Raw genomic sequence first — 15,000 nt, forward strand, 5'->3', positions numbered from 1 at the left:
CAGGAAATACAGAAAGAAATCACTTATTAAAAAATGAACAGTAAATCAATAAATTATAAATAAAGACGTTAAAACGTAAGTAGATTAATAAAGTACTTTGCAGATTAACCTTAATATAATCTTTTTTGTGCCCACACTGACGACCGATGCCCTCTCCTTCCAGGACTACCAAGTGGACCTGTACCTTCGTCAGGAGTGGAAGGACGGCCGACTGCAGCACCCGAACATCACGAGCCCCCTGGACCTGAACGACCCCCACCTGGTCCAGGCCATCTGGAAGCCGGAAGTCTACTTCCCGAATGCCAAAGACGCCGAATTCCAGTTCGTGACTGTGCCCAATGTGCTCGTGAGAATCAGCCCGGATGGGAACATCCTCTACATGCTCAGGTTGGTTAGATGGAGTAGTCGTGTGGATGTATGTATGATGTATGATATATATATATATAATATATATGTATATATATATATATTATATATATATATATATATATATATATGTGTGTGTGTGTGTGTGTGTGTGTGTGTGTGTGTGTGTGTGTATAGAAAGAGAGAGAGAGAGAGAGAGAGAGAGAGTAAGTAACACACAATCACTTGTGGAACAGGAATAAATTTTTGTCTTTCAATTGAACGACTGGGTTCCATCCTGATATCCTGATGTCAGTCAGAAATTTATATATATATATATATATATATATATATATATATATATATATATATAGTATATATATATATATATATATGCATAGATGGATTATATGAATATCATGACCTTGTTACAATGAAAATTGTTTCCAAAAGCATTCATAAAAATATTTTTGACACTGCAGCTATAGAATTGCATTAGTAAATGAGTTGGTGCAGACCAATTCTAAATAATACTGATGTGAAATCAGTCGCTCATTTTACACAGTTCCCATAAAAAAAAAATGATACAAATTTTCATTGGGAAACCATCACCATTTTTAATCATTAAGTTCATTTATTTTATATATATATTTATATTCGCTTTTAGTTTCCTGTAAAATAAAACTGTTGTGCCGTCTTTGTATGTCGGCCAATCCGTCCGCATTTTATTCTGTCCGCCCTCAGATCTAAAACACTGCTGAGGCTAGAGGGCTGCAATTTGGTATTTTGATCGTCAGCCCTCCAGTTATCAAGCATCTCAAATTGCAACCCTCTAGCCTCAGAAGTTTTTATTTTATTTAAGGTTAAAGTTAACCATGTATCGTGCGTCTGGTAGCGCTTTCCGGAGCCATGGACCGCACCCTCACTCTACCTTGTCTGATGAGCAACTGGAGAGCTGCCGGTCATAGTTGACGGTTTTATACAGCATTATACATTGGACAGAAAACTTCTTCGGAGCATTTTTTACTTGTTATATTTATCAACAAAATTATTTTTCGCAAAATCTCTTTCAATTGAAATTATCTTAGAAGTTTTCATATCACAAAAAGGAAATCTGAGCCTTTTTAACTCAGACTTCCTAAACGATAAATACGAAGACTCAAAACAAGAGTAGATTCAAACAATATCAGCTGAAATTCTACAAAGAAATCAATATAGGAAAAGGATATGAGATATTACAAATCAGATGAGATCCGCCATCTCTCTTCAAACTAGCAGCAGTGAAATTGCTCATTATGTCTTACTTCAAATAATCTCGAGTCTCTCTCTCTCTCTCTCTCTCTTCTCTCTCTCTCTCTCTCTCTCTCCTTGCATTTTAAGATATTGGATTCGTTGCCTCTCCTCAGGGCGAGCTTCCCAATCTGATCAGTAAATTATATAGCCTTTAAAAAAGCATTATTATATTATTATTATTATTATTATTATTATTATTATTATTATTATTATTATTATATTATTAATTATTATTATTATTATTATCAGAGGGAATCTTCCTAAACCCATCTTCCAAGAAAAATAGTATGTTTGTTTTATTATTATTATTATTATTATTATATTATTATGTTATTATTATTAAAAGACAATGGCAGAATCAAGCGAGTTGACTTTATATATTGTTTTTCTTCTTCCATTTTTCTTATAATCCTCTTCTCTGGCTCAGCGATGTTTCTGAGTAATTAGCCAATATTCATATTGGGAATTTCTAAAAATTATAAAGATGCTGAAGGTGATCTTTTATTTCATTAAAACACGATTCTGCTGTACTGGTATGAACAGCATAGGATCTCAGGTCCAGGTCAAGCAGGGGTCGTAGTTATTATTATTATTATTATTGTTATTGTTATTATTATTATTATTATTAACACCTTTCACGCTCTTTTCAGACTGAAACTGACATTCGCCTGCATGATGGAGCTCTCCCGCTTTCCCTTAGACGTGCAAGTGTGCACGATGGAAATAGGGTCGTGTAAGTCTCTCGCGCTTTCAGAGAAAGCTCAGACTATAGATAGGAATTGTGTCTTAAATGTGATTGTTAGATACATTAGTCATAGGAGGTTTTGTTATAAGATTATTTTTGTTTTTTTGTTAATTTGAGGTTTTCATTATTGATTTATGTTATAATTAATCTTGCACCGAAATTTGAACTTCTTTTTGATCTGATTTCATTTGAGGCTGGGTGTTATTTGTTTTATGGCTTTTAAAAAAATTCTGTGTCATTGTTATCATAGTTTATTTATTTGTATATTTATCATATTGTAATATATATTTATGTGTTTGTGAAATATATATATATATATATATATATATATATAAATTTATTTATGTAATTATTTATTAATGCTTATAAAATGTGTATGTATGTATATTTTTAGATATGCATTATATAATATATATATATATATATATATATATATATATATATATATATATATATATATATATATATATATATATATATATATATAATATTATATATATAGAGAGAGAGAGAGAGAGAGAGAGAGAGAGAGAGAGAGAGAGAGAAGTATATAGATAAGCTTATTATTACATGGGAAAAAAATTGCCATAGACATGGAATGAGTTAACAAGTTCATTATACTGAAACTTTCTCTCTCTCTCTCTCTCTCTCTCTCTCTCTCTCTCTCTCCACTTTTCCATCCGTCTCTTTGTATTTTATCGCACACACCGTCAAAGTCCATTTCCGTCTAAGCTTGTGATACTTATTAAAGGACAATGTTTGGGGGGTTCGGGGGGTGGGGGCGGGAGGGGGGGGGTGTTGGAACCGTCACAATTGCAGTAATAAAGTTACAGTCTCACGAATGACCGCCACGGGCTACCAATCTCGCGAAGAGATGGGTAATATTATGTCTTTGCCTCATTCCCTTCATCCATAAGTCCCGTAATTTCGTCTTGATATGAGGGGGCGGCGCCCCCTCATATAAAGGGAAGGGTCAGAAAAGTAAGTCACACAGGTTGGGAGTTAGTTATGGAGATGATGAAAGAATGTTTTTTTTTATTATTATTGTTATTATTAACTGTTTTTTTTTTACATTTCGAGAAGATTTTTTTAATTATGAGAAAATTATTTTTAATTATGAGATTTTTTTAATTATGAGAAGAATTTTAAGTACCATAGGATTTACTTAATTATGTGAAGATTTCTTAATTGTGAGATTTTTTATTATGAGATTTGTTATGAGATTTTTTTTTAATTATGAGATTTTTTCTTTTGAGATTTTTTTTAATTATGAGAAGATTTAAAAAAAATTATGAAGAGTTTTTTATCATGAGAAGATTTGTTGTAATTATGAGAAGATTTTTTGATTATGAGATTTTTTTAAGTATGAGATTTTTTAATTATGAGATTTTTAGATCATAAGATTTTTTTTATTATGAAAGAATTTGTTAATCACGTGAAAATTTGTTGATTATTAGAGAATTGTTTTTAATTAGAAGATTTTTTTTTTATTTCGGGAATATTATTTTTAATTATCCGAAGAATAAGAGTGTGTCACAGAGAGGGTGAATTTAGACATTAAATTTCATCATCTGTTAATTTGTGTTACCTATTATGTTACCGTTTTTTCTGTCCAGAAACTTTACACACACACACACACACACACACACACATATATATAGATATATATATATATATATATATATATATATATATATATATATATATATATAGTATATATATATATATATATATATATATATATATATATATAGTATGAGATTTTTAATTATGAGATTTTTAGATCATAAGATTTTTTTTATTATGAAAGAATTTGTTAATCACGTGATTTGTTGATTATTAGAGTTGTTTTAATTAGAAGATTTTTTTTTTATTTAATATTATTTTTAATTACCGAAGAATAAGAGTGTCAGAGAGGGTGAATTTAGACTTAAATTTCATCATCTGTTAATTTGTGTTACCTATTATGTTACCGTTTTTCTGTCCAGAAACTTTACTTTACACACACACACACACACACACACACACACATATATATATATATATATATATATATCATATATATACATATATATATATATATATATATATATATATATATATATATATATATATATATATTATATATATATATATATATATATATATATACATATATATATATATATATTAACAAATTTTGAGATGCTTCATCATAGCTATTATCCTTATAGCAAATCTCTGTGACATTTCTGGTAGTTATTGCCTGTCTGTCATTGGAGTTTCTCATAACAAACACACAAATGGAAGATAACCATTATTAGCGTAATAACAATTTGCTACTGGGTGTCATAAAGGGTAGTTATTATTGTCTATCTGTCTGTCAGTCTGATAACAACTTATAACGGTAACGATATATCTTTATGACAAAAAAAACAACTATCTTTTCAGCTAAGGCTATAAATCTCAGTGGCTATCACTCATAGAAGCATAGCAACGCTTACTCCCAAAGTTAAACCTCTTTACTTACTGCAGGAAGAACCATTCAAGGAGAATTATTATAGGTGATTGTAGGCAGTCTTCAATAGACAATATTTTTCCGGAATTTTTGCAGTAGATATATCGCCGGAATGTGCGCTACTGCAGAAAGGTGGAAAGATATATTTCACTAATATATCCTATCTGATGTCACGCTAAATTTGCGAGAGAGAGAGAGAGAGAGAGAGAGAGAGAGAGAGAGAGAGAGAGAGAGAGAGAGAGAGATCTGCTATATCTTATCTGATGTCATGCTAAATTATAAATACAGATATATACACACACACACACCACACACACACACACATATATATATATATATATATATATATATATATATATATATATATATATATATACTACATACATACGTGTATGGTGGCCAGAAAACTCTGTCTCGGAAAACTCTGTCTGGAAAACTCTGTCTCAAACGTTTTTTACACTAAATTATGAGGTACTAAACAGTAATTTATAAATAAAAACATTTATTGAGTATTTTTTACAATATAATTATAGGGTACTAAGCAGTAGTTTATTATTAAAAGAACACTTATTTGACAATAATTAATCGACAAAAAATTAAAATGATGAAGTTATAAATTTAATCTTGTAATTATAACACTTTTAAAAACACTTAAGGTTATAAGCAATAGATTTCAAAAAATCACTTTGGTTGCTGCCATCATTCTCTTCCGTTAACTTTTCAATGAAATTGTCAAGTTTTTTATATTTTTTCTTTTTAACTGGCTTTTCTCCTAGTTGCAAATGTAGAATCTTAGTTTCCGTTAGAGCCTCTTCGTTTTTCAGGACATCAACAAATTTCCAAAAATTGGGGTTTTTGCATGCTATCGATGATTTAAGGCTGAGTGAAATCCTTCTAACGCATTGTTTGTTCGAGGTAATTTATTTATGACACGACTTCTCATATTCCAAAATGCTATAGGGTATATAAAGGAGCTTCTCTTCTACGGCGACGTCCACGGTTTGCACCAATATAGGTTAACTCAAAGTAACTAATAAATTCCATCGGAAGTAGCTCGTCTTCACTAAGTTCTTCAAATGCATTTGTATCTTCTTCAATTGGTAAGAATGCCATAGCACAAAACATTCTTATTAACAACGAAAAGTTGTTGTCGGTATTGCACTGACACTTATGACCCAAATCACAAATGTGGCGATAAACATTCTGGCACATATGAAAGAAGCACCCAACAGTTTCACAACAAGGAAAATGACTTTTGATACTATTACCAAGGCCTTTCTCGAAATCAGTCATCACTTCCTTGGGATTTAAATTTGGCAGAAGTTCTTTTAGTATTATGAAAGCTTTATTATAAGTATTCTCTGTTTTGTCAGGCAACAAAATAAATGCACGAGGGAAGACTTTCCCATGTATATAAGCATTGTTAATCAGAACTTGATACCATGCGTTAGGTGAAACCTTGAAAGTTCCATCAATTCCTAAATAACGAGAACTTTGTAGGTCATTAAGTCCCGTGTCAGAAGCAAATACTAAAGTTTTTTTTCTCATCGTCAATTCCACTGTCACTCTGTAGAAAAGCTTTTCCATCACTCAAAACACGGAATGACTGTGGTATTTCAAATCCTGTACGTGTCTGAAGTAATGGAGGGGCACCGAAAGCTTTAGTCCGCCAATGAGTTATTGATCTTGAAATTGATGGCAAACTTGATATTTCACTTTTTCCATTTTCATGAAGTTTACTCACAGTATCGGCTAAAATAATTCGTGTGCTAGATGAATCGCCATTCTGAATTTTACACTTAATTTCTGATATAGCACTTTTGGCTTCCACTTTTGCTAATGTAGACGAATGATTATAGCTGTTAACTTTCTTGACAATCACATTTTCTCCGTCTTGAATCTTCGTGTGAATTCGTGCCATGCATGAAGATGTTCGCATTTCACATCGCCAGAATAACCTTATCTTGTCAGCATTGTGTATTTCATGAAAATCATATATGTAGTTCTCGTCGTCGATGAATTTCTCTTTTCCTCTTTGGGGTGAAATGTATTTAGAAGCCATCGATATGGGTACTGAAACTAAACGGAAAATATAAGAGATTGAATAGAAAACAAGAACTACATCCCACGTTTACAGTTTAACAGCCATTCTAATATAATACCTTAGTTAACACCAAACAGCCCAGTTTCCGGGAGCTCTATAGGTAACAGAGAGACCCAGTTTTCTGAGACCGACTTTTCTGATACCGAGTTTTCCTATTTTTCATACAAAATTCGTTTGACATTTTTCTATGCTTAACAGCAAATCTAATGTCTTAATTAAACATAAATACACATTAATACATTTTATTTGCCTTTCTGAAGCTCTGTTAGAGGACATGATAGTTTTTTCTACCATATAAGAAGTAAATATTCAACATTGTTTTGAGACCGAGTTTTCCAAGACCGAGTTCTCTGAGACCGAGTTTTCCTAGCACCATATATATATATATATATATATATATATATATAATATATATATATATATATATGTATTATATATATATGTATATATGTATATATATATATATATATAGTATATATATATATATATATATTATATACCATTACATATACACGTTATGGTACTAGAAAACTCGGTCTTGGAAAACTCAGTGTATATACACACACACACACACACTCTCACACACACCCACACACACACCACACACACACACACCCATATATATATATATATATATATATATATATATATATATATATATATATATATATGGGTGTGTGTGTGTCTGCTATATCTTATCTGATGTCATGACCAATTTAGGGGAGATATTGGTAAGCATGAAGCGTTGAGAGAGAGAGAGAGAGAGAGAGAGAGAGAGAGAGAGAGAGAGAGAGAGAGAGATGAGAAGAGAGAATATAGAGAATGCCACAGTGTGATAACGATGATGAATGCATCAACATGATAGCAATCAACTGTGTAAAGATGAAATCTAGAAGTGGTTTTAAAGTAAAATGTCCAGTGTTTACTGACTGAAAAATCCGACCATCATAATTTTCTGTAATTGAATCTAACAAACCAGTAAACTCTTCCATGACTGAATAAATGCTATCACTCAAGAGATGATAAAACCATGAGATGACTAAATTATTAACAAGTAAAAAAGTCCCCTTCGGTTAACGTAGATGAGAATATATCAATTCCGAGGTAGAGCGAATTGGATGTTAAAGGACATCTGTAGCTCAATGCATGTATACATGAATCACGGTGGTGTGATAAAAATTCATGTATTCGGAAGATTTTTGTCACAAATCCAGAGAAGCACATATACCACTTCATAACATTAAACTTTTAAGCCTTGACGTAGACTCCCTATTCACAAAAGTACCAGAACAGGAAGTTCTCCAGTTTTTAAGGGAAAAATTATCCCCCTATTCAGATCATTTCCCATTGGCGCTTGAAAAAATAATAAAGTTAGTTGAATTATGTGCATCTAATAACGTATTTTCATTCGGGGAATCATTCTACAAGCAAAAATTCGGGTGTAGTATGGGTAGTCCTTTAAGTCCCATTAGCCAATCTGTACATGGAATACTTTGAAACTACAGTAATAAATGCAATAAAACCCAAAAACATGCTGTGGATGAGATATGTGGATGATATCCTAACATTTTGGGATAATAGGTGGGGCAATTTTAATGAATTCCTCTCAAAATTAAACGCATTAGTGCCCAGCATCAAATTTAAAGTTGAATGGGAAACAGACAACAAAATTCCTTTTCTTGATGTTTTAATAATCAAAGACACGACAGAATACAAATTTACCATATGCAGAAAACCAACGTTCTCACTTTCATACATTCACTACTTTAGCTATCACGACATTACTATCAAGATAGGTGTAGCCAGCAACCTGTTCTTAAGAGCCTTACGAATTTGTTCCCCAGAATTCCTGGAAAAAGAATTTGAACTAATTTGCAAGCAACTTTCGTCTTTAAAGTATCCTGACCATATAATTGAGAAAGCAATTCACAAAGCAAACGTAATTTTCTACCGACCCCCTAAAGACAAGACCAGAGATACACCCAACAATAAAATAAAAATTCCTCACCTGGACACGATTAAGAGAGTAACCCACACCCTCGGAAAATCTAACCCTTTTGCATTTACTTACCCAAACACCTTAGCCAAATCCCTGATTAACGTCCAACAAAAGACATCTCCGAAGGACACCGGGGTTTACGAAATCCCATGCCAGGACTGTGACCAATCTTACATCGGATTTACAGGTAAATCACTTCCCCAGAGATTAATACAACACAAACGGTCAGTTAGGTATGGACAACAGAACTCGGCTATTTTCAACCATATAAATGAACATAACCATAGAATAAACTGGAATTTGTCACGTGTAATTTATAGCAGCAACTGCCGGTACAAGAGTCAAATGATGGAATCGGCCTTAATAAAAGAGAGGCAGGTAATGAACATCTCAAAAGGAGCATGGATTTCAGATACGATCAACAAGGTTTTCAGTCCAACCAACAACAAGAAGATTAAAGGAAGATTATCAGCGGGGGTGACCTAAATTGGCTTGCCTGTGGATGGACCTCTTGGTATAAATACCACCTTTTCTGTAAACTTTTCTCATTCATCTACCTGAAGAGGGAGACAGCAGTCTCTGGAATATAGTACTTTTCACTCTATATTTTGGTGTTTTTATGGGCTCCTTTTATTAGATATATATATATATATATATATATATAATATATATTATATATATATTATATATATATATATACCTTTAATAAAGTTTACTTAATTCATTTGGTAGATGCAGAATCAAAGCTTATTTGAAAACAATATAAGGAATAAATCAAAGCTCCTCGCGAATATTATGAAAAATCCACTGCCATTGTATACCTTTTGAATTCCCAATCGCCGGCACAAGAGACTCGCGCGCAAATTCGAAACCACCTTTTCCAGGCAGGATTTCCATAATGACATTCATCAAATAATGGACAAAAGCAAATCCCCACGCATAACAGTGTCCATTTAGGAAGGCTGCGTCGACCTTGCTCATCTGAAGTGGAAGCTGATTAACGTCAGTCGTTCGCAACACAATCATTAAATCGGAACTCGCTCAGATGAACTTGCTTTTGACGGTAAATCTGACCGGCGATTCTGGTAAGCCTCGCGTAATGGCTCGAGATTTTGTGAGGTACATTCTCTCTCTCTCTCTCTCTCTCTCTCTCTCTCTCTCTTCTCGGGGAAGCGGGGAAGGGAGGGGGGCCGCCCTGGGGGCGGCTGGTCCTTTTCTAAAGGTCATATAGGTTTAAGGTGTGTTTGTGGGGGTTTGATGGAATCCGTTAAAATCCCCCCCTTCCTCCTCCCCCCCCCCCCCCCCCACAAAAATGATGATGGGTTATCGTTAAATTCGATCTGTGCGGGTTATAGGGTGGGTGGTTTAGTTATTGCACCTTTATATAGTATATATATATATATTTATTATTTATAGTTTATATACCAGAATTCTGCAACGGTATATCTACGTATAACAGCACTCACATGCCTCACGATCTTCCAAAACACAAATCAAATATCTCTCTATCACTGTTCCCTTACAATACATCAGCAGAACACACACACACACACAAGCATTAGATAACATATACAAACCCTCCACCCAAAACGTTTCAGCAGAACCGGAAAACGTTTCCGGCTGCTCGAAAATTCAACCGACCCAGAGAGAGAGAGAGAGAGAGAGAGAGAGAGAGAGAGGGAGAGGGAGAGAGAGAGAGAGGGGAAGGAAAGCCAAGAAGAAGAAGATGAATAAGGAGAAGCGTAATCCATTTCAGTCTATACTCAAAACGTTGAATCCTTATTCCTTCAGTTCCTCGAAGGGACGCATCCGGCTTTTGCCAAGGGGACCCCCTCCCCCCTGAGATGTTCCCTGAGATGGTGGAAGGAAGCCCAAGGTCAATTCATTTCCCACAGACAGTGGAAGCCATTAGGGTCCAAGGGTCAAAATAGGGCGCGAGGCTTTCTGGGGACTGAGTGAATTTAGGGGCAGGAATATTGGCGGCGGACTGGGAAAGTCTATCTGTCTGAGTTTGAAAATCGATGGTGGTGTGACGGGGGAATTACTATGTATGGTATGATATATATATATATATATATATATATATATATATCCATATATATATATATATATAATATATATATATATATATATATATATATATGTAGTATTATCCATGCAATACTCTCTGTAAAGCTCTATTGTAGAGAGACGTATATATAAATATATATATATATATATATATATATATATATATATATATATATACGTATATATATACATATATACATACATACATACATACATACATACATACATACATACATACATAATAATTATTGTTTTCAAAACATCACCTTGGTGATAATTAGTTTAGTCCTATACATCAAGCTGTAACTACCATTCAGTTTCATTTTCTGTATATTCATCCATGAGTTTGAGTTTCGGTAAAATTACAATTCATCTATTTCCATTACTCCAATCTATGATATTATAGCTTTTAGGTTTCTTTATTAGCCTCATAAATCAAGTGCACGTAGCAAAGGTGTTATACACACACACACACACACACTGCGATTTAAAAAGCATAATTAATGCTAAATAAAAACTCTTCTGACACCTCTTCCTCTGCTCCTCGACAGTTTCCAAAACGACCCAAGAGCTCAGCTTATCCTGGAAAAGAGGTGACCCCATCAAGATCTACAGGGGGTTGAAAATGCCCCAGTTTAACATCATCAACAATGAGACTGACAGATGTCACGAGGACTTTCAAATTGGTAAGTTGTTGGGTGGCTCTTAAAATGGCTATTCTATTGAATGTCTCAAATTCTTAAAATGGGTGTTTTTTTTTTTACAATGGATGTTCTTTTTAATCTTTCAAATTGGTAAGTTGGTTGGCTCTTAAATTGGCTCTTCTTTTTTACGTCTTTCAAATTGGTGAGTAGGGTGGCTCTTAAAATGGCTCTTCTATTGAATCTGTCTTTCAAATTCTTAAAATGGGTCTTATTTTTAACCTGTCTTTCAAATTGGTATGTTGGGTGGCTCTTCAAATGGATCTTATTCTTAATCAGTTTCAAATTGGTAAGTTAGGTGGCTCTTAAAATGAGTCTTATTTTTAATCTGTCTTTCCACTTGGTAAATTGGATGGCTCTTAAATTGGCTCTTCTTTTTTATCTGTCATTCAAATTGGTAAGTTGCATGACTCTTTAATTGGCTCTAGTTTTTCATCTGTCTTTCAAATTCGTCAATTAGAGGGCTCTTAAAGTGGGTCTTATTTTGAATCTGTCTTTCAAATTGGCAAGTTGGGTGGCTCTTTTGATGGGTCTTATTTTTAATCTTTCTAATTGATAAGATGGATGGTTCCTCAGATGTCACTGCTAAAAAATTCTTGTCAGGCTACTCTAGGTCTTCATTACTTCGGGCAAAAGGATAAATATAAGTAAGGGGTCTTAGTATTTAAGCTTAAGTACAATTAAAAATTTAAATGGACGCAGGTTTTATCCTTCAAAAGATGAGTTGTAAAGTACGAACACATTTAAGCTTTAAGCGTTTACAGCTTGAGAATAATGAAAGAGGTTGTCCCTCTAAGGAAAAAATATGGGGCATAACAAAGCTTTTTCACACGAATGAGAGAGAGAGAGAGAGAGAGAGAGAGAGAGAGAGAGAGAGAGAGAGAGAGAGAGAAAGAGAAGTCTTTTGGAGACAGTCTCATCATATTTCATACAATTTTCATAACTGCCCCCACCCCCCACCCCAATTTGGACCCTTTTGGCCATAGGTACACCCGAAACGAGTTTAGCCAAAATCAATAAATATAAAAAAAAATTATTAATTAAAAATAATCATTTCCCATGGGATTCATCTGACAATTTAAGCCCCCTCAAATTTTCGACCCTTTTGGCCACTGGTACCCCCGAAAACGATTTAGTTCTAAATAAATAAATAGATAGATAAAAATGTCCTTTTCCCATGGAATTCATTTTACTGTTTAAGCCCAAAAAGGGATCAGTGGTTTCCACATTACCGAACAGCTGTTGATTTTCGTGTTGAATAATGCATTCTATATCTATTGCATCTACCCCTCGTCTCCTCCTACCATGTACTAATGGCATCCACATACCCGCTTCTTCCCCTCCCCCTGATACTAATGGCGACCACCCACCTTCCCTACCCACTTCCCACGCTCAATATCAGTGGCACCCCCTACCCTTCCCCCTCCACTTCCCCATTACCAATGGGCACCCCTACCCCCTCCCCCCTCAGATACCCATGGGACCCCCTTACGCTTCCCCCTCCCTTATACCAATGACACCCCTTCCCCTATTCCTCTTCCCATACCCTCCCCCTCCTCTCCTCTCCTCTCCTCCATAAGGAGAACAGATAACAGGTTCACCCCTGGGGAATGCAAACACCTCATTCAGTGTAATATCAGTCCCTTTGTTTACTTCCTGGATTTTTTCCTCCACCCCCTCCCCCTTCCGTCTCCCTCTACCCTCCCTCCTTCCCTCCCTCTCCCTCTACCCTCCCCTTAATCTGACGCCATCGATTTCCGGCGAATAGTTCTATATAGTCGGATTAAAACAAATATTAATCAGAGAATAGAGACGGAAATTAAAATGTGAAACTCGGCTCGGAACAAATATTGTCTGTGCACACAGATTCCTGGCTGTGAATATTGTCACACAGCGGAGAGTCATCGCGTGTTGTGATTGAATTATCAAGTTATGGGCTCCCCCCTTCCCCCCCAAAAAAAAGGACAAGGGGTAAATAGAGAGAGAGAGAGAGAGAGAGAGAGAGAGAGAGAGAGAGAGAGAGAGAGAGAGAGACTATATATATATAATGTATGAATTTTTATCACATCACCGTGATTCATATACTACATGCATTAAGCTACTAAATTTCGTTTAACATCCAATTCGCTCTACCTCACTTGTTGGCCGAGTCGGTAACCTCGCTGAAGTCCTGATTTCTCCTCTGTCCGGTGGTTCGAATCCACGAAAGGACGAAATTATTATCAACTAAAAAAATTCCCCTTCGGTTAACATATATGAAAAAAAAGTATTCATTCCGAGATAGAGCGAATTGGATATTAAAGGACATTTGTAGCTTAATATATATATATATATATATATATATATATATATATATATATATATATATATATATATATATATATATATGCATATGCACACATACACACACACAAACATTACATGCACACATACACGCATGTACCTGTGTTGTGCGTGCGCGCGTAAAGAGAATGTAACGCTTAAACTAACAAGAGCTGCACAGATTTTAAAGCAGACGTATTGGCGCCTTCCATTTTCCCGTCTTATACGAAAGAGCGCGTGAAGTTTCGCAGGCGCCGCTATTAGGAAGCTTTCCTTAACTTCGCTTGTAAACATACACGCAAGTTTGCATTCATTTGTTAGCGCGGGAGAGGAAGAATCCTTTTAGTTTTCTTTCAACTAATCACAACAACAATAAGAGCACAACAAAAATCATCAGACATTTTACGACAAATTGACAGGGCCCGAAACTTGTGTATTTTGTTTTGTTTTATTTGGTTGCGTTCATTTGCGAAGCAACAGTTTTAGCGAGACAATCAAAGGCGCTCAGTCTCTTTGTATTCGATCGAGATTCAACTCTATTCTCGTCGTAGATCGTAGATTTGACAGAAGACATTGATGAATTATCATTTGTTTGTTTTTGAGAATGTGATGCTGTAAAAGTTTTAAGATAATAATTTACCTATTGTAGATATTGTTAACGTGTTTACGATGAGACTACGAATGCTTTTTTTTCAAATGTCAGCTTTAATAGGACATCCAGTTTTTTCAAATCACGTAGAAAAATTTAGATGTAAATATATATATATATATATATCTATATATATTATATTATTAATATCCCATTCTATTATATATCATTATGATATAATATATATATAAAATTTATATATATACACACATACATATATTATATATATATATATATACATAGTATTATTATATGTATATATATACTCGTATATA

At 34.2% G+C, this 15,000-nt stretch overlaps 1 protein-coding gene across 1 annotated transcript in view; it reads left to right on the forward strand.

The window, feature by feature from the left end:
• Positions 1 to 15,000, forward strand: part of LOC135214439 (glycine receptor subunit alpha-2-like) — a 244,624-nt gene that overhangs the window by 219,860 nt on the left and 9,764 nt on the right. The window contains exons 5-7 of the mRNA XM_064248730.1: positions 164 to 387; positions 2,289 to 2,371; positions 11,605 to 11,739. Of these exons, the coding sequence (XP_064104800.1) occupies positions 164 to 387; positions 2,289 to 2,371; positions 11,605 to 11,739 (442 nt within the window). The remainder of the gene's footprint in view (positions 1 to 163; positions 388 to 2,288; positions 2,372 to 11,604; positions 11,740 to 15,000) is intronic.

The sequence above is a fragment of the Macrobrachium nipponense genome, chromosome 45, assembly GCF_015104395.2.
Source record: "Macrobrachium nipponense isolate FS-2020 chromosome 45, ASM1510439v2, whole genome shotgun sequence".
Classification (NCBI taxonomy): domain Eukaryota; kingdom Metazoa; phylum Arthropoda; class Malacostraca; order Decapoda; family Palaemonidae; genus Macrobrachium; species Macrobrachium nipponense.